Source organism: Phascolarctos cinereus, unplaced genomic scaffold (genome assembly GCF_003287225.1).
Source record: "Phascolarctos cinereus isolate Bilbo 61053 unplaced genomic scaffold, phaCin_HiC Scaffold_4;HRSCAF=312, whole genome shotgun sequence".
Taxonomy (NCBI): Eukaryota; Metazoa; Chordata; class Mammalia; order Diprotodontia; family Phascolarctidae; genus Phascolarctos; species Phascolarctos cinereus.
The window spans coordinates 57941223-57968481 of NW_027555847.1; the positions used below are offsets into that span (position 1 = coordinate 57941223).

Consider the following 27259-nt stretch of genomic DNA (forward strand, 5'->3'; position numbering starts at 1 on the left):
CATTCAACCAAGTTTCTCTCCCCCCTCCTCATCCCCAGCATGCTGAAATTCACTTCCTGTAAGAAGCCTTTTCCAGTCCTCCTTAACCTTAACACCTTCCTTCTGAGACTACTCCTTCTCCCCCTTTAACCCATCTGTAACTTGTTTGGATGGAATTGTTTGAATCTTGTCTCCTCCATGAGACTGTGGGCTCCTTGAAGACAGGGCCTACCATCATTATTTGCCTTTGTTTTTATCCCCAGCCCTCAGCACAGTGCCTGGCACATAGTAGGTGCTTAATAAATGCTATTTGATTGATTAATAGGTGACAATCTAGAGAGAAAGCACCTTGAAATTGTCATTAATGGAGGGCAGGGTTCAAATCCCACCTATGACATTTACGAGCTGTATAATCATGGAGAAATGCCCTAACTAGATCAAACCTCATCTGTAAAACGGAGACAATAATACCTGTTCTACCTCCCTCACAGGGTTGTTGTTGTGAGGATCAAACAAGACGGTATTTAGAAAACACTCTGTAAAACTTGTGTCGTATAACTTACGTTTCAGCTGTCCTTATTCTATCCACCAAGGTCCCTTCTAGCCCCGCCATCTCATGACCAGCCCTGGGAAGATTTTAGGGAGACGCCGAGTCTCAATGGCTCCAAAGAGCCCTGCTCTAAAGAGTAATCAGAGGAAATGGACATTTCGGCAACTTGCTGACTTTTCTTAGCTGACTCCTTGATTAATTGAACATAATTGCTAAAGGACTGAGCAGAAACCCCACTGCTCATCATTGGCCCCCAGACGAAGCAGGGAAGAGGAGAGTGCAGGGACTGGGCTCGTTTGAACAGCAGGACATATCGTAGCAGAATTAATGATACGTATTTTTTTTTTGAAAGGTTCAATAGGGTACTCAGCTATTCATTACTGAGTTAATTGCCCAGGGAAGGGAAGAAGGCTTATGCAGAGGGACTGGGATAGTTGAATTCTTGCTTCTTACTGCAGTCTTTTTCAGTTGTAACCCCGACTGGGTTATTTCTAAGAGTAGTGGATTGGGAGAAAATGAGATTGGGGTTCTTCTCTTGATTCTGCTGTTCACTAAGTATGACCTTGGGCAGGCCCCTTCATGTCTCAGGGCCTGTTTCTTCATCTAAAATAAGCAAATTGGGATAGATAATCTCAAAGAAACATTAGATTTCTTTGATTTGTATTTCGATGTTTCTGTCAAAGAGGAAGTTAGGTGGCTAAATGGATAAAGCATTGGGCCTTGAGTCAGGAAGACCTGAGTTCAAATCTGGTCTCAGACACTTACTAGCTGTGTGACCCTGGGCAAATTACTTAACCCTCTTTGCCTCAGTTTCCTCACCTGTAAAATGAGCTGGAGAAGGAAATGGCGAACCACTCTAGTATCTTTGCCAAGAAAACACCAAATGGGGTCACAAAGAGGCAGACACGACTGGAATGACTCAACAACAAAAGTCTCTACCAAAGTTCTACAACTTCTGACTATAAAGGTACTATGACTGTGAGCACAGGCCCACCTGAGCAGGGAAGGGCCAAGAAGCTGTCATTAGTGACTTAGCTGCCAGTGACCTTGTGACACAGTCAATCCTGCCCCACCATTGGTTCATTATGTGCCTAGAATCTCCACCAATGTATAGCCCAGCCCATTGCATAAAGCTTTCCTAGAGATGCCCACTCGGGGTGGGGGGACAGACTCTCAGATACTCAAGTAAATCTGTGATTTCATCAATTTAGATGTTCTCTGTAAGGATGCAGATTGCACCCATCCTGCCCATTCTGTAGTATTCTTATCCATTCCATCAGAGGGTCCATTCACCATGCTGGGAGGGGGTTTCTTCAGGTTCTCCTGACATCTCCAGTATCCCTGTAGAGCATGGGGGCTGTCATCACATCTCCGTTCTTCTCACTACTTATAAATGTATGACTTTTTCCATCATACATTTTTAAATGACATTTTTTTACACTGCTTCTCCTTCCTAATCCTTTTTTTTGAAATGTGTTGCAGTCTTTTCACATGTATAACACACCCCTCCATTTTCTTTTGGGTGATGCTCAACATTAATTCTTTGGAGACAGCAGTGCTGTGTGACTCACAGCTATACAAAATCACTAGAAGAATCCTGATGTTCAAAAGACAGGTCTTTATTTCAGAAAGAAGCTTAGAGTCATTTACTTGCCAAGGACCTCCTAGCACATTCTCCTCTTATTCTGATCTGGAACCAATACTTTGATCTTTTGCTGTATCTAAGAGATAGATAGATAGATAGATAGATAGATAGATAGATAGATAGATAGATGTATTTTATATATACATACTTGCACTGATAGATTCTATAGGTTATCCATCCAATTCATTAACCATTTACTATATCTAAGAAATAGATAGACAGACAGATAGATATGTATACACACATGTTTATGTACACATACCTACATATTTACATATGCACTTATGGACAAACTCTATAGGTTATCCATCCAACTTATTGCCTATTTGCAGTATCTAAGATTGAAAGATAAACAGATTGATAGATATAGGTAGAGATGTAGATAGGTGAAGCTATAGAAAGGTAGAGATAGATGGATATGTAGATATGGATGGAGTGGATGTACTCTATGTTGCCTATGCAACTTCATAACTTCATGGCATAGTCTGGACTATGAGCATTTTTTATTTACTTGGTTTTCCTATGTGTGAATAGTTAAGCCAAACTCTTTTGAGTGACTCATTTTAGGAGGCTCTATAGTATTCAGGAGCTTGGTGAAATCACCCTAATGGCATCTACAAACAGAAGCATCTGAAGGTCCTCCTCATGTATAGGCCATCCTTCTCTGACTTAGGCCCTGGCCTGGATATCCTTCATCATGTTGGCTAACACCTTTGGGGACTGTTTTATCTCTTCCTTGATATTAATCATCAGAAAATCATCAAACAAAATATTTTCTGGGGGATATTTTATAATGTTGACAAATGCATAGCAGATACAATGTTGGAGAAGAGCTTTTAAGGCCATGTTTTGCTCTGCCAAATATATGATTTTTCTTCTCATTATCTACAAAAAAATAAGCATAGTGGGATCTTGTATTTCGTGCAACTTTTAGTTAATTATGTAATGGTAAAGGTATGGTCTATTGTGGAATTTCATTTATAAAAGCATAGTAGCCTCTTTTTAAATCCCTTCATGTACTCAATGCATGTGTAAATCATTTCTTATAAATTCTATGGAGACAGGAAAATAGGCATGTAGGTCAATAGTGTATAATTCTCTAGGTAAATGTTTTCTGACAATAATAAGGCCTGAGATTATTTTTCCCCATGGGCAGAGCTGAGCTTTTATTTTTCCCTGAAACCTTGTCCAATTGTCACTCTAAAAGTTTCTAAGAGTACCGGATTGGGAGGAAAGGAGACTTAGATTCTTGTCCTAATTTGGTATCGCCTCCTCCTTTGGGTACTTTGACCATCAATCTCATTGGGCGCAGATAGTTTTTGTGTATATTTGGATAGTTGGTATAGTTGGTCTTTGTTCCATCTTCTTTTCCTCTTCATGTCATTTTTATTTCCCCCATAAGCATATCTGGGCTGTGATGTCAGAGACCAAATGTAGTAACCTTACTTTCTTTGATGGTGAAAAGAGTTTGTTATAAAAATCTATGCAGATCTTTTCCATCTTTTGTCTTTTGTTTGTCCTTCCAATTACAACTGTAAATGTCCTCAGCCTAACTTTGCTTTATTAGGTGTCTTATCAGTTTTCTTTAAATTCATTTTACCCTTCACTACTTCTTGATGTTTTGGGGAGGCATACTTTTACACCATCTTTTGTAGATTTTACAATTGAATTTATATTCAAAACCACTGTTACCTTTAAGTGGCCTGTCTTTCTGCTTGGTGAGTCAATCAGTTCTTTGCTGACTAAGACAGCTTTTAGGGTTTTTTTTAGTCTCCTTGTTCAGTTAATTGATTTCCAGTGATTAAATTTTACCAAAAAATTGTTGTAAATGGTACTGATGCTCTTTCCTTCTTCCATTTCCCATTATTAATAACTTAATTAAAAAGGCCAAGTTAGAGTTATTTTCATTATGCACCACATTTCCTTGTTTTTTATTCTTTTACTTTTTTAAATTAATTTTAATCCTTTCCCCTAAAAAGTTGGTGTCCTGACTACATAGGATTTAGGAATAACTCTTACATCAGCAATCAGTCTTTTCTTGTCTATTAAATTATAATTGAGTTCATTATTTTGTGTTTATCATGTCTAGTGCCTTCTAAACATTCTCGAAAAGAAAATGGTTGTATTGTAAAGATATGAAGCTTCTACATAGTGTACTTGTCTTTGATCTCTCTTATTTCTTACTCCTGAACAATATCTTCTAGCTAATTATTTGGCATCTTCACATATGCCTTCAAGTCACCAAGTATTGAAGTATATGTTGCTTTAATTTGGAGGGTCTTAGAGACTTCATCAAATTTCTCCACCTTTTCATTCTCTGCAAGGGATGTTGGTGATAAACTGCAATTGTTTTTGTGGCCTCTTATTTGCAGATACTTATCATGAGCACAGAAATGTGATGTGACCAAATGTCCTACGAAATGATGTCTCTTTTTGTCTTTGGATGGCCAATAAAATCAACTGCGCAAGCTCATTTAGTTGCCACTTCAAGGGAAGTGCAAACACAGAGGCCAGAAAAAGCCAGCTGGAGAACCAAAGCCCCATTTCTCACCCATAAAGACTCTGCCTACCAGCTTCTAATGGGCTAGCATCAACCCCAATTCAGATGCTCCTTTTCTGTCCTTCCTTTTTTTAATGATGATCTGTAGGCAGCTTCAGGGTGGAAGACAGGCGGGTATTCTTGTTAGGACTCTTGGCAGTAGCTATTTACTTTCCCCCTAGCAAAATGGAGGGAAGACTGGATTTGGAGTTAGAAGATCTGGATTTAAATTCTGGCTTTGCCAGTTGCTTCTTGTGTGAACTTGGAGCAATGTTTTCGGCCTCCGTTTACTCATGTAAAATGAAGGGGTTGAGTTAGGTGTCCTCTTCTAACTTTAAATCAATGGTCCTATGATCCTCCCACCTCCACTCTCCCAAAGCCATACACATTGCTCCATAGTCCTTCCTCTCCAAACATTTCCCGGGGTAACATTTTCTACAGCCCCTCTTTTCCTGCTCAGTTATCTTCAGGGCTGACCTTACAAGTCTAAGAGAGAGTAAAATCCCTCTCAAGTGGACCTGACTTTAGATGTAAGTGATATTTGGGCTGTGGTTTCAGGTCCCTTCCTCACCCAGAAGACCCTGAGCAAGTCATGTTATTTTTTTGCTTCAGTTTCCTCAACTGTAAAATGGGGACAATAATAGTACCTACCCTGAAGGATTACTCTTTGGATAAAATGAGATAATATTTATTTTTAAAAAGCACCTAGCTAGTGCCTGGCACATAGTAGGTGCTATATAAACACTTATTCCCTCCCAATTCATTTCCTACCTCTGGGGGATGCCAGACATTTTTCCAATCATACTTTATCTTTAAGCATTGGGAGTTGATGTCTATGGAAGTACCAGAACCTCTGGGAATAGTGTCCACATTACAGGTTATCACAAGCCAGTTCAATCTCAGCATGGATAAGTGATCTGAGAAGGAAGGAACATGAAACAATAGAATCCTGGACATTCTGGGAATGAGAAAATTCTATCAAAAGAGGAAAACAAATGGGAAGATTAAAGACATACTTTGTCAACTTCACAATATTGCCAAGAGCTAACCCTGCCATGAAGTTCCCTCCATACCCCTGAGCCTGGGCCATATACTCTCCTCTCATGCTTGTCCCACTGATGTATTCTAAGTCAAGTCAGTAAAAGTCAGTAAGTGCCTGTTATGTGCCAGGCACTGTACTAAGTGATGAGGATACAAAGGAAGGCAAAAGACAGTCTTTGTCTGAAGGAGTCCACAGCTGAACTTTTGAAAGACAACTCTTTCAAAACAAGGTCATTGAGGCATCTTTAATGGAGAGAAAAGAACAGAAGAAAGAACAGACAAGCAGGATAGCCTTGGAATCTAAATGTTATGGAACCTACAGGTTATTAAGCAACCTATACATAGGAGAGACCTGAAGTTTCATGGGCAATCCTTGTTTTATTTTTACTATGTACACACAAATGTCCATTATGTTTGATGTATGTTAAGTTCAGAATAAAAATTAAAACATAATACTAAAAAGGCCACCCTGTCCATTAGTTACAGGATAGAGCTCACTGGGGATTTGGAAACTGAGATCAGAGCAGGATGGCCCCAAGTGACTTCTCCCCTCTCCTTCCCAGTCCCAAACTGCTATAAATAGGACTTGTGAAAGCAAAGAGTCTAAGTTCCCTGCTCCACTTCTATACAATGATGAGGAAAGAAACCCATGTTGGAGGTAGAGGGCGTGACTGTTGAGTCTCAGGTTTTTGCATTGCCTTGCTACTCAGGATGAGGAGAAATAATGTCACATGTCAATCACTTTGGCACACAGCCTTGTCTGAGGTCAGCTGTAAGGAAAGAGGGAAAGGAGATGGCAAGGGGAGCAGAGCAGGAGCTCTGATATCCATGTGAGAGACTGATGGAGAGAGATGATGGTCAGCAGAAGAAGAGGAGAAGGATGAGGAGAAACAGGAGCCCTAGATACCCATGTGAGAGACCCATGGTTTGGGATGAAGCTCTGGGTCAACAGCTCTGCACTTCATTATTCAGCAAACATTCTGTTCAATGAACTCCAATGGCTCCCTCTTACCCCAGGACCAAATATGAATCCCTCTGTTTGGAATTTAGTGGCTCCTGCCTCCCCTTCATCCCTTTCTAGGCTGCTGCATTGGAGTTTGGTCTTTCTCTACCAGGTCCATGATACAAAAAATGTCAATAGCCCCTGTTATGGAGTCATGTTTTGGTCAAAAGGAAATAAAGGGTTAAAGTTAAGGTGTTAAAGAAGATTCTCTCAGGTCAGGTGGATATTTTGTAGGACTCTCTTGGCCTTCCCAAGGATCTTGCTCTCAATTCAGTTGAATTCAGTTTTAAATGTGTCTTCCCTGTGTCAGGCTCAGTGCTACATGCTAGAGATACAGACGATACAGAGACAGAAACAAAATAGGTCTTGTCCCCAGAGAGCTTGCATTCTTAGTTCCCTTACCTCTGAGAGACTCTCCAAATTACCCTGATTACAATTGCATGTTGACTTTCCCATTAGACTGTGAGCTCCTTGAGGAGCTTTGAATCTCCTTCTTTGAATCTCCAGTGCTTAGCATGGTGCCTGGAATACAGTAGGTGATTAATAAATGCTTGTTCACTTGACTCGGTAACATGAACAGAGATTAGCATATGCAAAGTAAATATGTGGTAAATTTTTGTGAGAAATGGTGAGGTCAGCAAAGGTCTCTCTTTTGTAGGAAAAGGGCACCAGAGTTGTGCTTTTAAGGGAACTAGAGATTCTGCCATGCAGCAGTAAGAAGGCAGAGCATTTTCGGCATGGGAGCCTACCTGGTTAAAGGCAAAGTGGAATATCACATGTGAGAGACAAGACTATGGGGCCATTTGGAATAAAGGAGGTGGGGCAGAGAGTACTGTGAGATTAGTCCAGAATGAGTTTGTTAAAAGGGGAGGAGCTTATTACTTTGCACATCCATAGCAATCAATCACTTGTATGCCTCTGATCAATTAGCATTCTCCTTCTCCTTCAACCAGACTAGTCAATAAATCATCAGACAGTGTAGTTCTATGAATCTCAGCAGCCTCTCTCTCTCTCTGTCTCTTCCTATCTCTCTGTCTCTGTCTCTCTCAATTTTCTTCTTCAAGAAAACTCACCAATGATTTAGTCACATACAAAGCTTGCCGCTTTCAGTACCCATTAAGTATTGGAATTTGAATTGTAAATCTACAGGCGTCCCCTTGCCTTTTTGGCATTTCTGTGGAGTCTGTTGCCATGGTAACCCTTCTTCTTTACCATGTGACACCCCACTGGATTTCTCTCTGGGATGGTCCATCTCTGAGACCTTTTCAGCTTGATAGAACTTAAGATCATAAGGTCATAGATTAGGAGCTGAAAGACACCTTTGTGGTCATCTCATCTATCTCCCTATAACCTCCATTTTATAGATTAGGAAACTGAGACTTAACTGAAGAAGTTAATTGACTTGGCCAAGGTTAGGCAGGTAGTTCAGTGTCAGAGAAAGGATTTGAACCCAGGCTTCTGTTCTCTCTTCTGTCCTTTCCCATTCACTTGAGGTCAGATTGGCAGCCCCATTGGTGGCCATGCTTCAGCATGGTGTCTACGGCCTCCTAGCAGATGCTTGCTGTGTCTCAGGCGTGCCTAAGCACCCACTGATCTCTCCTGAGGCCTGTCTGGATCAAGAAATTGCACTGTGCTGGACAATACTTCAGCATGGGTGATTCTGCCTCACTAAACTGCTCTGGAGAGACTCAAGCCAAATACAAAGACTGGCCACTGTGGAAGGGCATGGGTCCAGAGTCAGACGACCAGTGTTCAAGTCCTGACTGACTCTGATCACTGATGTGACCATGGGCAAGTCACTCAATAGCTCTTTGGGGCCTTGGTTTCCTTATCTGTAAAATGCAACTGATCATCCCTACCTTGTCTCCATCACGTAGCTGTTGTGATGGATGAGAAAGCATCTTGAACACATTTGAAAAGGACTTTCTCTACAAATGCTATGGGGTAATGGGGTTGTATCTTCAGATTATAATCGTGACTTATTAATGAGATAATAACATCCCCTCGATATGTGAAAGAAGCCTTTTGACTTACCACAGGCATATGAGGAGTTACTGACTTACCCAGTCCCAACAGGCGAAGATCGGCCTTTACCTGGCCTTTACCTATCCACTGCCCATCATATACTGAGCTCAGTGCAGATGGTACCCATCAGCAGTAGGGGAAGTTCTCATTTCTGGTGCAAGCTAAGATTTATACAGTATCAACCCTGTGAGGTAGAAAATATAGGCATTATTATCCCCATTTTACAGCTGAGAAAATTGACGGCCAAAGAAGTGATATGACTTATCCTGATCATTTAGCTGGTGAGTACTGAATCCAGGTCTTCTGCCCTAGACAAATGCTCTTTCCAAAAGACTCATATCATCACAACTGCATGTTGATGAAGCATGTTTCCTTCCTATCATCAGAGAGGTGGCAGTCTATTGGTATAGAATGAGATGTGCATCTTCATATGTACCAATGAATTGATTCCTTTGCATAAGAGGCAGTGTGGTACGATGGGATGAGTGTGCTGAATTTGGTCTCATAGGATCTGGGTTCCCATTCCAGTTCTTCCCTTACAACTCATGTGACCTTGGCAAAGTTACCTCACTTCTTTAGCAATCTCCTTGTCTATAAAAGAGGAGGAGGGACCCTAAGGGCTCTTAGGTCCCTTTCAGCTCCTCAGTCGACAATCCTATGAATTGTACTTCTTTGCTACAAGGAAAAGGTTGTGTTATTTTTTTTTGGGGGGGGGGATTCCATAAATAACAGAGATGTGAAAAAATGCAGCAATAAAACATTTTTCAAAAAGAAGCCAGCGTCAGCTGAGTGTGGTGGCCCAGTGCCATAATCTCCGCTACTGGAAGAGGCCGGGGCTAGTGGATAGATTGAGCTCAGAAGTTCTAAGCTTCAGTAGGGATAGAACTAACTGAGAATTTGGGACGAAGCTTCCTAGAGTGGTGTGGGAAGAGGGAGCACACCACGCCTCCCAGGAGAACAAGGTCAAAGTTTTCTATGCTGACCAGAAGTAAGACCGGCCATCAGTGGGCATAGTATTTCTAGGCTGGGTAAGACTGGGAGACACGGTCTCAAAAAAAATCAGTGTCAAAGAGCTTCCTTTCTCTCTCATCACCTTCTAACCCCTAAACAGGTCCTGCTTTTCATTCTCCCAGGGTCTTGTTCTCAGGTAACTGTCAGCTAGTCCTAACTACTCTAGAAGCTGATGGTGAACTGAAGGTGCTGCCCCTCCTAGCAGGATCCACATTTTGGGGGGACTCCAGGAAATGAAAACACCATCCTCTATACCTGGAATACATTCCCCCCTTTTCACTATCTGTTGGAATCTTGCTCTTTTCAAGGCTCAGCTCAAATGGCACTTCCACCATTAAGTTATCCCTCCAGCTGAAAATGTTCTCTTCCTGTTCAGATTCTTCCTAGAGAATCTTGTTTCTCCTTTGTCCCTATCACATCCACCTTGTATTCTTCTTAACTGTGTACGTGTTGTGTGCTGTCTTGAAAAGACCCCTGGATATGGAGTGAGAGATCTGGTTGTGGATCCTGCCACTGCCACTTATCTAGTTGCCCTGACTCTGGAAATCTATAAAATGGGGGTAATAACAGCACCTACCTCCCAGGGCAGGTTGTGAACAGCAAATGAGACGATGTATGTAAAATAGAGCTCTTTGTAAACTTCAAAATGCCATGCAAATACCAGCTGGCGGAAGAAATAGCAGCCCCTGCTATGCCCTTAGCTTCTTGAGGACAAGCCCTATGCTGAAGCTTCTGTATCCCCAGTTACCATCACAGTCTCTTCCACATGGCAAGTATCTAATAAATGTTTATTTAATTGAATATATTAAAGATCCAAAGAAATGAATCTCCCACTAGTAGTGAAATTTTAGGCATCATGGGAGGCAGGAAAGGAGATATCTTTGGACATGGAGACTTTCTCATGCTCCTCAAGTTACTACATAGGTTGCTATTGGCTCTATGTATGTAACTGGTCTTGAAAACAGCTTCTGCCCTATTCTTCATCCTTAAACCCATCACTATAATAATGGGCTTAAAATTCAAACAGGATCAGAAAATGTCAGAGTTACATGGGACCTTTGTTGTTTTTGTTCAGTCATTTCAAAGTCTTCATGACCCCATTTGGGGTTTTCTTGGCAAAAACACTGGAGTGGTTTGCCATTTCCTTCCCCAATTCATTTTACAGATGAGGAACTGAGGTGAACAGGGTCAAGTGACTTGCCCAGGGTCATATTACTAGTGAGCTTCTGAGGCTGGATTGGAACTCAGGAAGATGAGTCTTCCAGATTCTATCCACTGCACCACTTAGCTTCCTGGTTAGGGTCTTAGAGATCCCTTAAGCCAGCCCCATCATTTTGCAGAATAGGAAACTGAGGCCCCAACAGTGGAAAGCTGACCCTGACAAGAGCTTTGTGGCCATTTATTTCCCACACCCAACTAACACAGCAAGTTAGATTCAGGATCTTCATTCAAACCTGGGTCTTTCATGTCTCGATCTGATGCTATTTTTGGCATAACTCACTCTAGGGATGGTCTTACATCTTTTCCCCGTTTCACTTGATTTAAAGGCTGACAGACTTGGCTCTCTTTAAGAGAATTAAATGAGAGGGAAATAAATCTGTTATAATCCCCCATCTCTTCCAAGGACCAAACTGAAACTGTGGCATGAAATAATGCATTCTGAGGTCACATGGATACGGGACAAGATGACGTCTTCAAAGGAGAGGGGAGCCCAGATGGAAATGACAGTTGTATTCAAACCATTTTCCCTCTTTCTCTTTTGTAGATGATGGCCCTTATTCAAAGGGAAGTAAAGATTCAGGTGGTGCAGACACAGCCCTGGTCTGCCGAAGGCAAAGTATTCCAGGTAATGAGTCCCTTCATCCTGTTTACCTCCATTCCTTTCATCGGTGAGACTTTGTAGAATTTATTGGCCCAAGAAATACCCCAGGCCCAAGATGGAGTAGTGAGTAGGATGGGGACTGAGTGATTACACAGTTCTGATAGTCAAGGCAGAGCCATGGGTAAAAGGCCGGGCTAGTGGCACCACATTGAGGAGGCTAGAACCGTGGGGATGGGAAGCCACAAATGTCAGTCAACTCCGTGAGGGCTGCATCAGCCTTTCTCCCATTCTGAGGCTGCTTGAGGGCAGTAGAGAAGAGTAGGAATCCAAGCCCCTGAGCCAGTGGTGGGTAGAGTTTGGCTCCCAGTCTGGCAATTATAGAAACAATGACTCAGGACAGACAATGAGATGGTGAGACATGTAGGACTTCTCTTTGCTGGAGCAGTGCGGCTCTGAGGTGGGTCACTTTCCCTGTATGTGTCTGTGTTCTCACTGGCTGTCACCCATGCCTGGAATGCTCTCACTTCTCCTCCTCACCTCTTGGCTTCCTTCAAGTCCCACCTTTTACAGGAAGCCCTTCCCAATCCCTCTTAATTCTCATGTCTTCCTTCTGTTGCTTATTTCCTATTTATCCTGTACACAGCTTGTTTGTGCATAATTATTTGCATGTTGCTTCCCCATTGGATTGAGCTTCTTGAGGGACTGGCTTCTGCCTTTTGTGTATCTCTAGTACTTAGCACATAGTTGGCACTTAATAAGTGCTCAGTGACAGACTGAATTAATGAACTGTGGTGTTCTTGTGGGAGCCTTATGTGCTGGGCTTCTACCAAGCTGCCTGAGGTTTTGGGCACTGAGAACACCACAGATTTGGGCAATGATGATTCAATATCACTAGGTCAGCAAAAAGCATTTACATGACAATATTTTCTTTTCTTTTCTTTTTTTGGTTAGCAATGGGGTTAAGTGACTTGCCCAGGGTCACACAGCTATTAAGTGTTATGTGTCTGAGGCCAGATTTGAACTCAAGTTCTCCTGAATCCAGGGCCAGTGCTCTATCCACTGCACCACCTAGCTTCCCCTTGACAATATTTTCTAAACTTTTTTTTTTCTCATAGGCTTGTGCCTTAGGACCCTGTAATCAGAGCTCATAGGACCCCGACACCTAATGGTTAGGGAGTATGCAAAGGGTGAAGATGAAAGATGAGTCAAAACTAGATAAGAAATCAAATCCATAGAAAAGGGGGCCTTGAAATGGAGGCCACTCTTCTCTTGGTTTCTTGATATACACTTCCTGCTATGGTAGTATCCTAGGATTATAGGAGTAAGTTTGGAGGAGCCAGCATGATCTTCCAGATCATGCAGTTTAAGCTCTTCATTTTACACTGGAGGAAACCAAAGCCCAGAAAGTTCAATGTTTTGCCCCAGGTCACATTGGGAGTAAGGAGCACAGCCAAATTGGAACCCACGCCCTCTGTCTCCAAATTCAGTAATCTCACCACTAAGACCTCTCTACCTGTCAATGATAATAGAATGAGGATGTGACCAGCCAGACCTAGGAGGTGGAGCTGGAGCCACTGCGATTAGCCTTGATGGAATACCGAGTATGGCTGGACATAAGGAGTAATCCTGATGCCAGGTCCTACTCTTCATCTGTCCTTGGTGGATTCCTACCCTAATCTAAGTGGTTCTTTAAGCATGGTTTAATTCTAATTCAATTGGACAGACTTTTATTAAATGGCTGCTTTGTAAAAACCCATGTACTAGATGCTAGGAGTGCAAAGATGAAAAAATGGCACAATCACTACCCTTCTAAAGCTTTCCAACTAAAAGGAAGAAAATAAGCATTTGTTAAGTGCCTACTATGTGCCAAGCTCTTTTACAATCTAATCTCATATGATTCTCACAACAATCTTAGAAGGTAGGGGCTATGATTATTCCCATTTTACAGTTGAGGAAATTGAGGCAATAAGAGGTTAAGTGACTTGCCCAGGGTCACCCAGCAAGTAAATGTCTAACTCTAGATTTGAACTCAGGTCTTCCTGACTCCAGGCCCAGTGCTCTATTCCTAGCCCCTAGAAAGGGGATTAGAGATAATAATAATAATAACTCACATATACAGAGAGATTTAAGGTTCACAAAGCTAAAATTATCTCATTTGGTTCTCACAACAGCCCTATGAACTAAGCCAACTAAGGCTGAGAAGTTAAATGACATGTTGGAAATCACACAGCTACCAAACAGTCCAAAACTCTATCAACTAGACCACATAGCTGCCCTTTTGTACATAAATATCTATAATGCACATAGTATATGTAGTATAATTATTCTGTATATATATATACACATACATATGTGTGTGCATACATATACATACCTATACATGCATGCACATACACGTATATATGCATGTATGTATGTATATAAAATTAAAAGTAAAAGAGAAAAGACAGCGTAGCATGGTGGATGGAGAACCGAGCTCTAAGTCAGGAAGACCTGAGTTCAAGTCTTGCCTCTGACTTATATTGGTTATATGACCCTGGCCAGGTCACTTAATTTCTCAGTGCCCGCAGACAGCTTCCTAAGACTTTAAATTTCATAACAGTTGCCTATATCTACCTTGAAAGAGGGTATTTCCTGAGTGGGAGTTACCTACACAGATGAAGTTGCAGATCTAAGGCAGAAAGAGCCAAATAAGATGGCTAGCATGAGTTATCAAAGAAAGGAAGCATCCCTTCTAGCCTGTGTGGCCAGGTGGGTTTTCTTAGAAGAGGTAATATTTTAACTTGGACTTGACAAATGGAGGTGCCTCAATAGGCAGGGATGTGAGAGAGGCGCAAGGGAGGCATTTCCACATACAAGGAACTGCTTTGTTGAAAGGATGGGGACAGGAAAGGACAGGGCAGGACAAAATACTAGGGAAAGACAACTAGCCCAGACTTCATTTACAACATCCCACACCACTGAACCTCATTAATGCTGGTCTCTGGCTCATTTTGGGGAGAGCAGAGAAGGAGAGGTGAAGAGCCCCATGACAATTCAGTACCTGTAAGTCAGCTTCTGAGATTCTGAGAGAAGTGCCTAGAGCAGAATCTTCCATGTGCCTACCCCATGGTATTTAGCAGGGTAGGCGAGGGGTGTTGTTGTTCAGTTATTCAGTTGTGTCTGACTCTTGGTGACCCCATGGACCACAGCACACTAGTACTGTCCATGGGTTGGTTTTTTTGTTTGTTTGTTTTTTTGGCAAAGATACTGGAGTGGTTTGCCATTTCTCCAGTGAATTAAGGCAAACAGAGATTTAATGGCTTGCCCAGGGTGACACAGCTAATAAGTCTCTGAGGCCAGATTTGAACTCGGATTCTCCAGACTCCAAGCCTAATTCTTTATCCACTGAGCCACCTAGCTGCCCCAGTAAAGGGAGAGATAGCGTGGAAATGTGGGAATGATGGAGCTCTGGTCCCACCACAACAAGCATTTACTGAGCATCTACTGGTGATCTTTCCATTATAGCATAGTGGGAAAGGAATCTGGGAAGGGTCCAAGGAAGAGATAAGCTGGAGGAGGGATGGTCAGCAAGTTCATGGCTAAGTCATCTGTTGCATGTATCGGGGAGAGGTATAGGATGTAAGGCAGAAGGTTAATCCTTGGATGAAAGAAGATAATAAAAGGATAAAGCCTTGAAACAGTCATAGAGAATGGAATGGGGAGTTAATAAATAAGGTTGATTGAAGACCAGCAGTTGTCTGTTGGGAGTTGTATAGCATGTATTTATGGTAGGTAAAGTCAGCATTATATGATGATTTTTGTCAGTGATGCTTGGAAGCTCAGAGCCAAAAGGGGAACAAGATGGTGAGAGTTACACAGGGAGGAGAATTCTCAGGGTGACCATAGTTAAAGGCTGATGAGAGATAGAAGGGGAGCAAAGTAGGAGGCATGTGCAGTATAACCACCCACCAAATGGAACTCATTAGGTTCCCTGCTAAACTCACCCCCTCTTCAGACTGCCCCAATTCTGTGGTGGTCCCCCTTATCTAGTCACCCATATTTGCAGCCTCAATATCAATCTAAGTTCTTCCTTTTCCCTTGCCCCCTTATGTCTAGTTAGTTTCCAGATCTTGTCAATTCTACCTCAAGGACACATCTTTGCATCTATCCCTTTTTTTCCACTCATATCATCACCATCCCAGTTCAGTTCTCATCTGGGCTATTGTAACACCCTATTAATTAATTAGACTCAAGTTTCTAGTCTTCCTCTCTCCAATAAAAATTCTTTTGTTGTTCAGTAATTTTTCAATCATATCTGATTCTTCATGACCCTATTTGAGGTTTTCTTGGCAAAGATACTGGAGTGGTTTGCCATTTCTTTCTCCAGCTCATTTTATAGATAAGGAAACTGAGGCAAACAAGGTTAAGTGACTTGCTCAAGGTTGCTTAGCTGGTAAGTGGCCAAGGCCAGATTTGTACTCACGAAGATAAGTGTTCCTGACTTCAGGCCGGGCATTTTATCTACTGAGCCACCCAGCTTCCCATAATAAAAATTCAACATAGCTACCAAAATAGAGTGTTCCTAAAGTCTGACCACTTATTTTATGCCTCACTCAAGAAACACCAATAACTTCCTATTATTTCTAGGATAAAGTAAACTCTTTGGTTCAGCATTTAAAAGCCTTTTACAATCTAGTTCCAGCCTACCTTTCTATACCACTTTTCCCCTCACTCTATACTCTAACCAAATTTGCCTACCTATGCCCCAAACTAGGCATATTCCATATCTTCGAACAGGCTGTTTCTCATGCCTAGAATGCTGTCTTTACTCATGGCTTGCTCTAGAAACCTTAGCTTTCATCAAGCCAATTGGTGATGAGACCCCTAACTAGAATAGCAATTGTATAATGTGTATCCAAAGTTTCCAAAGATTTTCATCCCAAATGGTTAAAATAACAACACCTGTGGTTATCTGGAAAATGTACTTATAGGACATGTAAACTCCTCATTCCCAATAATATCAGGTCACAGAAATGTTATTATCCTTTTATTATTATAAAATGCAATCTTGTCTGTAATTAGCTTTTATGTACTATTTTAACTTTTATGTAATGTTTTTAGGATTATAAAACACGTTCCCTCCATCATTTCACTTAACTCTGACAGTAACCCTGTGAGGTAAGACGTGTAATTATTCTTCTCTCCATTTTACAGATGAGGAAACTGAGTCTCAGAAGGTTAAGTCATTTGACCATCATTATAGTTACTACATGTCAAAGCTCAGGTATCCTGACTGTAGTCCTCCTAGTACTATATGTGAATATGTGGTGGGGTGAGAATGGTTGTACATGTGGGAGTATAGACTACCTGTCCAAATTCAGCTCACCCAACTACCCCAGCCCATACTGAGATCCCCCCCCCCCCGCTCACCTCTTTCTATTACCTATTATCTCCTATAGTACTCATTGGGCAGTGAGTCCTGTTTGGCCTTGGGACATCTGTCTTTAAGTTGTCACTTCTTTTGGGCCTACATCACTGTTCTGGACTGTTTCTGTCTCCATCACTAGGCCATATGTGGTCCTTGATGACAGGGCTCCAGTATCATTCCTCTCTGCACTCCACTACCTCCTCACTGAAGGCTTGCCCATTATGGGTGTTGAGTAACTATTTGTTGATTGGGTTATTCATATGCAGCAAACAGATAATGAGTTTGAAAGCCAGTATGGCTTCCTTGAACACTATTACCTGAGTGTTTAGAGTACGGTCTTCTCTCAGTTGAGTACTTAGCCTAAGAATAATTGCCTAAATAAATAAAGAGAAATTCACAAGGTAATGGGTTTGAGCTCCAGCTTTACTACACTTTCTCCAGGGTAAGAGTCTCAGTCCCTTCCTTTGCAAGGTTTTAAGGAGTCCCAAGGTGTTTTTTTTTTTGGTAAAAGCTCATTGAAGCCTAAAGTGATGCCTCACTGAGGGCTTCTAACCTCCCCAGGTGCATGGGTAAGGGGGTGGGCACCAGCTGGTCCAAACAGCCAACAGTTTTGGTGACTGCACTGCTACTGTCCTTAGCTCAGCCAGGAATGTGGTCAAGGCTCTAGCATAAGGACCAGGACAAAGGGCAGCTAGGTGGTGCAGTGGATAGAGTGCTGGCCTTGGAGTTAGGAGGACCTGCGTTCAAATCTGGTCTCAAACACTTGACACTTACTAGTTGTGTGATCCTGGGCAAGTCACTTAGCCCCATTACCTAGTTTAAAAAAAAATAAGGGCCAGAATTAGATTTTTGTATTTTAGATTCTTGTACTTTTGTAGTTACTTTTTATTTACATAGTTCCTGAACTTGGCAGTGCATCAAAACCCTTGGGTGAGGGCTATGAACTTCCCAAATGAGAACTCAACAGGGAAACCAGGGCCTGCTGTATGTTGTGGGAGGGACAGGAAAGTGGGCCCCTTTCCCTGGCTTTGACCACATCCCCTGAGTTCTTGCTCATACTCAAGAGGGCAGAGACAGAAAGACAGCCAGATGAGGCTTGTGAAAGACAGCATGTGTATACCTCTGTATATCTGTATGTTTCTGTATATATCTGTATGTGGGCATAACTGTAGATGGCTATGCATTTGTGTAATTACAATTGTGTAAATGTGTGTATAGTACCACACATGGGCACTAGTGTGTCTTTTGTTTGTGTGTATGTCTCCTTGAGAAGCCCGGCTCACCTTCAAGCTATGATGAGGCACTAGACCTGGATATTGGTAGAGGCCCCTTGTTAATAATTTCTAGAAGATACATTCCTATTGGCCTGAAGTCAGTGGCAATAAAGGGGTGGAAAAGAAGGTAACAGGTGCTGGAATAAGGCAGAAATGGACAGATATTCTGGAGTCACCAAGACAGGGAGTCAGACAGGCTACAGGTAACCAAAAGGATCATGGGGTTTAGAGCTAGAAGGCACCTTAGATACCCTCAAAACCAATCCCCCTCATTTTAGAGGGGGAAATAGGGAAATTAAATTGCTTTTCCAAGATCACAAAGATAGTAAATAGTTGAAATGAGATTTTAGGTTTGGAGACTGAGTTCTTTAAATCAAGAATTAGAAGTCCATCTTGTAGAACAGGCACCTTAGTGTATAATTGCCCTGAAGTTCAAAGTGGACTGTGGGTCCATATCATCTACTACCACAGATAATGAGCCCCTACCAATGTGTTTACCTTTAGTGGTCAGCCAAAGGACACAATTAGTTCAAAACAAAGGTATTTCATGAAATGGCATGGCAAGAAATGTAGCACCAAGAAAAAATGTGCTCCATGAACTTTGGACTTACTATGCCACAAATACACATAGTAAGAGGGAAGAGTGGAAACATATGGGGACACTCAAGGACATGCAAAGATGGACACATGGACACATGGCCAAGAGTTGGTGCCCTGTGAAAGCATTCTGGTTGTCAATGTATGTGTCCCAGGGTAAATTCTTCATAGCCTATATTGGGGTGTGGGGTAGGAGTAGGGAACATGTGCCTGTATGCATATGCATCACACACACACACACACACACACACACACACACACACACACACACACACACGTGTATCTTCAGCTTTGAACTTGGAAGGTGCAGGCCAAAATCTTTCTGAATAAGCAGCCTCTTTGTAGTCTCAGACAAGAATGGGGTTCAGCTGAGAACTCTGAAAAGTGCCATGATAGACAATTCATGGGGGCCAGTATGCCCACTCCCCTCCCCACCAGTGGTACAAACTGCTGACCGTTTGCTTGGAGACAGGAAAGATTTAGTGCTCTGGCAGGTGACCCCATCCTCTCTGGGAAATGCTCTGCTGAGGGCCAAAATCAATGCCTTCCATCCTTTGGCTCTGACACCAGGTAATTCTGCCTTTAGCATGAGGTGACAGCTCGTTTTCTTTGCAAGTGAATTTACTACTCAAGGCAAATTAGACTAATGGTCTTGGCTGCCAGGACCCTCGGTATAACTGGATGGACTTCAAACTGCCTGCTTGCATCTGCACACTTTATTTCACTGGGGCCTGCCTTAATTCAATTTTAAGTCAATAAACATTTATTAACACCTAGTACCTGCAAAGCACTGTGCTAAGAATACAAAGATTAAAACAAGCAAACCAACCTAGTCCCTGCCTTCAGGGAACTTAACATTCTACTGGGAGTAGGGTACAGCATAAGGATTCAACCTCTTCATAATGAAGAAATACAGATTTTGTGTGAGTTCAAATACCAATTCTGCTATATATAACCTGTGTGATCTTGACCAAGTCAGCCTTTCCAGGCTTCAATTTCCTCACCTCTAAAATGGTGGGCTTGGACTAAAGTCCCTTCTACTTCTGAATCTGTGATCTTAGGACCTTAATGCAAAGTAATTTCAAAAGGGAATGAGTGATAGTAACTAAAGGAACGGGGAAAATCTGGCAAAGCTTTGTTAGGAAGTGCACTTGAGTTGATCTTAGGAGGAAACTAGGGAATCTTAGAGAGTGGAGATGAGGAGGACTGCATTTCAGATGGAGGACCACTTGTATAAAATCACTGTCAGACAATTGGTCAACATGTACTTATTAAGCACTTGCTGTATGTACTGTGCTAAGCAGTAGGAATATAAAGAAAGGCACAAAGTGGGAAGAATAAAGGAGAATAGCAAGTGATTGAAGGGAAGTACTACGAAATAAGACTGGAAAGGTATGGGGAGAGGCCAGATTGTGGAGAGTTCTAAATGTCGGACTGAGTATATTGTATTTTATCCTAGAGGAGCTCATGAAGATGTTTGAGCCAGAGAGTGGTATGGTCAGATTTGTGTCTTAGGAAAAGAGACTTGATAGCTATGTGGAAGATGGACTGGAAAATGAAAAAACTGGAGGTGGAGCGACAAGTAAGGAAGCCATTGCAATAATTCAGGTGAGAGGAAATAAGGACTGAATCAGGGCAGTGGCTGTGTGAGTAGAGGGAAAGGGAAAGATGTGAGATATATCATGGAGGTAAGACTGGGAACCAAGATGGTAGAATGAAAGGAAACAGTACAATCAGCTCCCATCCACAAACTCCTACAAACTGATCTAGAAAATGTACCAGATTAAATTCTGTTGGGGAAATCCTAAAAACAGTCATAATAAGTCTTTTGTTCAACCCAGCTTAGTATAGGAAGACAGACAGAGAGGAGGCCTCAAACCCATACGATGACACTGCAAGGGGGTCAGGTGCAATCTGAAAGCTTTGTTACCTTCCACCTAGTTCCAGGTCACAGATATGGGGAGGAGAAAGATCTTTGCACAGTGGCGGTATTCCTGGTAGGGAAGCCCTGGGCTGTATATGGAGAGATGAGGAAGTTCAGAAGCCAGCAGCAGCAGCAACAGAAGCAGAGGTATGGCTCAGATCTCAGGTGCAGAGCAAGCCTCACTTAAAGCATCTCTCTCAGCCTGTAGAGGAATAACCAAAACAGGAATCTCAGACCAAAGGGGAGCCCACAATTCTGCCACTTTGAACCAACAGAACTTTCCAGTTGGCTGGTAAGGGCAGAGTCTACTCTTTCTCTGAGCCAAACCCCGGTCAAGAACTTGCAGAGTTCAGACCAGGGAGTCAGCGATCAGCCTTAGATCAGACAGTTTTGCAAGAACTGAAGCCTTGAAGGTCCCCAGCCTGTCTCTGAGATCCTGGAATAACACAACACTCAATACCCTCAAGAAAACAACAAGAGAACTAGCTCAGACCTTACCTCTGGAAGTGCCATAGAGTCCAGCCCAAATGTGGAGTCTGAGTCAGGAAGCAGACCAGGAGAACAGGCAGACAAAAGAATCCCACCACAATGAGTTATGATGGCAGGGATGCTCAAGACACAACAGTAAAAGAAGAGAATGATTCCCAAACATCTACAAATGATTATTCAGAAAAAAGTACAGCTTAGGCACAAACTTAACTAGAATTTCTGGAAAAGAAGAAGCATAAGGTTTTTTTTTAATTTAATTTTTTAAAAAACAATTTTCCCTCAATTACATGTGAAAACAATTTTTAACATTTTTAAAGTTTTGAGTTCCAAATTCTATCCTTCCCTCCTCTCCCTCCTCCCTGAGATGGTAAGCAATCCAGTATTGATGTAAAATATTCCAAGAAAGAAAGAAAGAAAGAAAGAAAGAAAGAAAGAAAGAAAGAAAGAAAGAAAGAAAGAAAGAAAGAAAGAAAGAAGAAAGAAAGAAAGAAAGAAAGAAAGAAAGAAAGAAAGAAAGAAAGAAAGAAAGAAAGAAAGAAAGAAAGAAAGAAAGAAAGAAAAAGGAAAGAAGGAAGAAGAAGGAAGGAAGGAAGGAAGGAAGGAAGGAAGGAAGGAAGGAAGAAAGGAAGAAAGGAAAAAGGAAGAAAGAAAGAAAGAAGGAAAGAAAGAAAGAAAGAAAGAAAGAAAGAAAGAAAGAAAGAAAGAAAGAAAGAAAGAAAGAAAGAATATTCTCCAGTCTGTATTCAGACAATATCCTTTCTTTCTCCAGAGGTAGATAGCATGTTTCATCATGAATCCTTTGGAATTGTCTTGGATCACTGTATTGCTGCAAATAGCCAAGTCATTCACAGTTCTTCATTATATAATATTACTATTTCTGTGAACAACGTTCTTCTAGTTCTGCTCACTTCACTTTGCATCAGTTCATGTACGTCTTCCTAGATTTTTCTGAAATCATCCTGCTCATCATAAAATGTTTTTGTAAATGGAATAAGAGCACTTGAGGAAAAAAATTAGAAAAGAAATGAGAATAATGAAAAAGAATTGAAAAAAAGAAGTTTTGCACAAGAAGTACAAAACTTTGCCCAAGCAATAAACTCCCTGAAAAGTAGAATGCACCAAATGGAAACCAATGACTCTTTGAGCAACGAGAAATATTAAAATAGTCAAAAGGATGAAAAAATAGAAGAAAATGTAAGTTATCTCATAGCAAAAACAACTGATCTGGAAAACCAATCAAGTAGAAAAAAAATTAAGAATCTTTGGACCATCTGAACACCATGACCAAAAAATAGAGCCTACACATCATATTTCAAAAAGAATCTTAAAATTGCCCAGATGTCTTAGAACCAGAAGGGAAAGCAGAAATAGAAAAAATCCACTGATTACCTCCTGAGAAAAACCCCAAAAGAAAATTCGTAGGAACATCATAGTCAAAACCCAGAGCTTCCAGGTCAAAGTGAAAATTCTGTAGGAATCCAGAAAGAATTCAAGTACTAAGAAACTATGATCAAGATGATGCACAATTTAGCAACCACCATTATAAAGAAGTGGAAAGCCTGGAATATAATATTCCAGAAGGCTTAGAATATGGGCTTACAGCTAAGAATAACTTACCCAGTAAATCTGGGTGTAATAGTACAAAGAGAAAGATAGACCTTTAATGGAATAGAGACTATCCACCTATTCTTGATGAAATGACCAGAGCTGCAGAGAAATGTTGAAGTTCAAACACAGGAGTAAGGAGAAACATAAAAAGGTAAACATGAATGAACAATGACTAGGGACTAAACAAAAATAACCTGTTTATATTCAAAGATGGGGAGATAATAACTGTGTCATCTCTGATGCCTATCAACACAAGGGTTCATAGAGGGAGTCCTGTTAGACAGGGCCTGAGAGTGGTCCTGCTTTGTCTTGAATTGAAGAAAAGAAAGGAAAGAGAGAAGAAAAGGGATACACTAGAAGTGGGGGATGGAAGGATGGTTAGGGGAAATTATCTTGTGTAATCAAGGTACACAAGCAAACATCTAAACAAACAAAGGGAAGAGGTAAGGGCTGCTACTGACACTTGGACCTCATTCTCTTCTGAGCTGGTCAAAAGAAGGAAGAGGACACATAAAGAGTTAGGTATGGAAATACATTTCCCTCAACAGGTAAATAGAAGGGAAAAGGGAGAAGGAGGGAGGGGAATTAGAAGGTGGGTAGATTGAGGCAGGGTTAATTCTAAGCAAAACAAACTAAGGATATTTATAGCTCTTTTTTGAGGTGGCAAAGAATGGGACTCTAAGAGGGTGCCCATAAATTGGGCAATGGATGAATAACTTATGGTATATAAATGTGATGGATACTATTATACTGATCTTTATCAGCATAATGACCAACTAGGATTCCAGAGGAGTAATGAAATATGCTACCTATATCTAGATAGAGAAGTGAAAGAAACAGAGTGTGGAATGAGACAGGTTTTTTTTCTTGTCATGACCAATGTGGATATTTGTTTTGATTTACTATAAGTGTGTATAATGAGTTTTATTTTTCTTGTGTTCTCTCAGGAGGATTGAGATGGGTGGGTGAGAAGGAGGATCTTGGCTGGTTAAAACAAATAAAATATTTGTTAAAAAACCCAAAGGAATGACAAGACTTGAAGATATGAAGATTGAACTGATGATTCCAGGGTTGTAAACTTGGGTAATTGGAAGGATGCCAGTGCATTCAACAGAAATGGGGAAGTTTGGAACAAAGACGAGTTATGGGGCCACTATACTGAGTTCTGCTTTAGACAAAGTGAGTTTGGGATGCTTGAATGCAATGTCTACCAGGCACCTGGTTTTACAATATTTGAGTTTAGGAGAGAGATTAAGGCAAGATATGTAGATTTGGGACTCATCTGCATAGAGCTGATTCCCTTCTCTACTGTGGTGAGTGACAGCATGCAGTGGAAAGAGTATAAGGCTTTGAGTCAAAGCATCTGGTCTGAATACTGAGTCTCCTAGTAACTAGCTACGTGACTTTAGGTAAGCCACTTGATCTTCCTAGGCCTCAGTTTGTCCATTGTTTAATGAAGGGGTTAAATAGTTCAAGGGTTTTTAACCTTGGGGGGGGTCATGGACTCCTTTGGCACTCTGGTGAAATCTATAGGCTCTTTCTCGAGTAAATGTGCAAATAAAATACATAGAATTACAAAGGAAACTAGTTATATTGAAATGCAGTTTATATAGCTAGGTGTCTATGTATGTATCTTGTATCTGTCTATCACAAGTTTATGGACCCCAGGTTAAGAACCTCTGGTTAGCTAATCTCTAAGCTCCTTTGAAACTCTAAATCCTATGAATTAAAATGAAAATGTCATAGTTTTCATAGTTGTAAGAAGCTTCAGAGATCATATGGTCCAAACCCCTCATTTTATAGTGAGGAGACTGAAGCCCATATGGGTTAAGTGACCTGGCCAAGGTCACAAGTAGCAAGAGGCAGAGCCAGAATTCAAACTCAGATGCTCAAACTCAAAAATTCAATGTTTTTTACACTACTCCACTCTGACATCACAAGGGATCAATCTATAAGCATATATTGATTACCTTCTGTTTTCTATACTGAGGAAGATACAAGTCACTGAGCGTCTGTTTAGGTAGGTAGGATCAATGCACAGGAAGCAACCAGGAAATCATTAGGGCTTTGTATAATCAAGTCCTAGGATGTGGGATGCCCAGTTGGGATGGTAAAGGAGAAATTCTAAGAGAAATCAATGGGAGTTAGGGTAGTCAAGGAAACCTTCATAGGAGAGGTGAGACTACAGTTGTGTCTTGAATAATAGATAGGATTTAAATAGAAGGGAGAAGAAGAGTATTCCACTGAGTAATAGGAAGATCATAGGACCTAGAAATGAAAGGATCTTAGGAGTCATTGAATACAACCTTTCCCTATTTTACAAAAGAGGAAACTGAGGCCCCCAGGAGGCTAAGCAATCTGACCAAGGTCACATAAATAGTAAGTAGCAGAGTTGGGATCTGAGCCAAGACCTTTTAACTGCAAATCCAGGCTCTTTCCACTAGCTGTATGAACAAAGACGCAAAGCAGGAATGGTCAATGAGTGTGTAACAAATGATGGAGCCCACCCTGGCCCAAAGAGAGGAGGATTCATGTTGGAAAATTAAAGGCCATGAGACCAGAAAGATAACATGGGTTGAGCTTGTAGAAGACCTTGAATGTCAGGGCACTTAATAAATATTGACTGAATTGAATAGGTTATGAGCGATAGACTGGGGAATGGAGAGCCTGGAGGAAGCAGGGGGACTAACCAGGAGGCCTTTACAGTGATCTAGGCAGGGGGCTTTCTAATGTACTGGAAAACATCTCGAAAATATTGAAGCAATATGCGAATGCAGGCCATTATTATTATAATGTTGTTATAATCATGTCACAAATATCTGAATTCCCATTTCAGAATAATTTTTATCTTAGACCCATTCTGGGGGCAGGAAATAAATGTAGACATGAGGAAGGAGTGGCTTTTGTCAGGAATCCAAAAGGAAAGCTGTAGAGAAGTAGGAGCTCTCCCTCCAGTCCCCTGAGGCCCTTGGCATTTACCAGGTCCATTACCACCTCCTTCTTATATCACATTTGGTCAGAGATATGGCAGTATAGTTGCTGGCATATGGGCAGTGCTGATGTTAATAGCTGCCGGTAGGGACTCAGCCAAGAGAGACTTCTCCTTTTGATTTTCCAAGAGGATCTGAGTTCTTGGAGAGGGGCTGGATAAGGTGGGTAAGAGTCCTCCACTCTTTTTTTGGCGGGAGGCAATTGGGGTTAAGTGACTTGTCTAAGGTCACACAGCTAGTGTCAAGTATCTGAGGCCGGACTCGAACTCAGTTCCTCATGACTCCAGGGCTGGTGCTGTATACACTGTGCCACCTAGCTGCCTCTCTCTTCTCTTACCTAAATACCATAGTGTTTACTTCTCTATTGTTCAGCACAATGTCAGTTCCTTGAGGTTAGGAATATTGAGTTTATGTCTTCATATTTCTAGCCCTACACATAGTAGGCATTTCATGAGTATTTGGCAAATTGAATTCTCTTTTCTTCCCCTTTCCCCTGGCTACCTTTCCACTCTGCTCATTTCACCCAAGGCTGTGATTTGTCCGCACTGGCCATCGCTCTTTGGCCTTTTCCAATTCAGGAGTCTGTCCCTGTCTGCTGGTGAGCTTTTCTGGTTGGTGGATTTGCTCCATTCACATCACCCCGATGCCTCTCTATTTCCAGAGGAGTTCCGAGGGGTCACCATTGTGGAGCTAATCAAGAAGGAGGGGAGCACTTTAGGGTTAACCCTATCCGGTGGCACTGACAAAGATGGGAAGCCTCGAGTCTCCAACCTGAGGCCTGGCGGACTAGCGGCCAGGTAAGAGACAGCACGCATCTGCTGTTGGGCGTGATCAAGGGAGAAAGGGGGGGAGAGAGGGAAGAAGGAGAAGACGGAGAGAATGGGGCGGGCCTCTAACAAAACATCATTTACCGTATCACAGAATATCAGAACTAGACAGGACCCGTGAACATAGAATGTCAGAGCTGGGAGAAGTCTTTGGGCATGAAATGCTAGAACATAGAATATTAGAGCTATGGGGAGGGTGGGGCAGGGAATTGGATCCTAGAATATAGAATGTTAGAGGTGGAAAGGACTTTAGGACATGGGATGTCAGAGCTGGAAGGGAGCTTACAACAGAAGAGCTGAAGGGATATTAAAGATCATTTAAGTCAACTCCATTCTCTTCCAAATGAGAAAACTGGGGCCCAGGGAAGGCCTATGCCTTGCCCAGTTCCCAGATTAGAACTCAAGGTTCCTGACTGCAGTTCTTTCACCACACTTTGCTACTTTCCCTGGGCAAGAGGGATAAAAGTTAATGGCTAGCATTTAAGGCTTGCAAAGCATTTTACATATGTTAGCTCATTTGAGCCT

At 41.7% G+C, this 27259-nt stretch overlaps 1 protein-coding gene across 1 annotated transcript in view; it reads left to right on the forward strand.

The window, feature by feature from the left end:
• GRIP2 (glutamate receptor interacting protein 2) overlaps positions 1–27259 on the forward strand; it is a 169601-nt gene that overhangs the window by 43175 nt on the left and 99167 nt on the right. Inside the window, exons 2-3 of the mRNA XM_078151683.1 lie at positions 11559–11639; positions 26569–26704. Of these exons, the coding sequence (XP_078007809.1) occupies positions 11559–11639; positions 26569–26704 (217 nt within the window). The remainder of the gene's footprint in view (positions 1–11558; positions 11640–26568; positions 26705–27259) is intronic.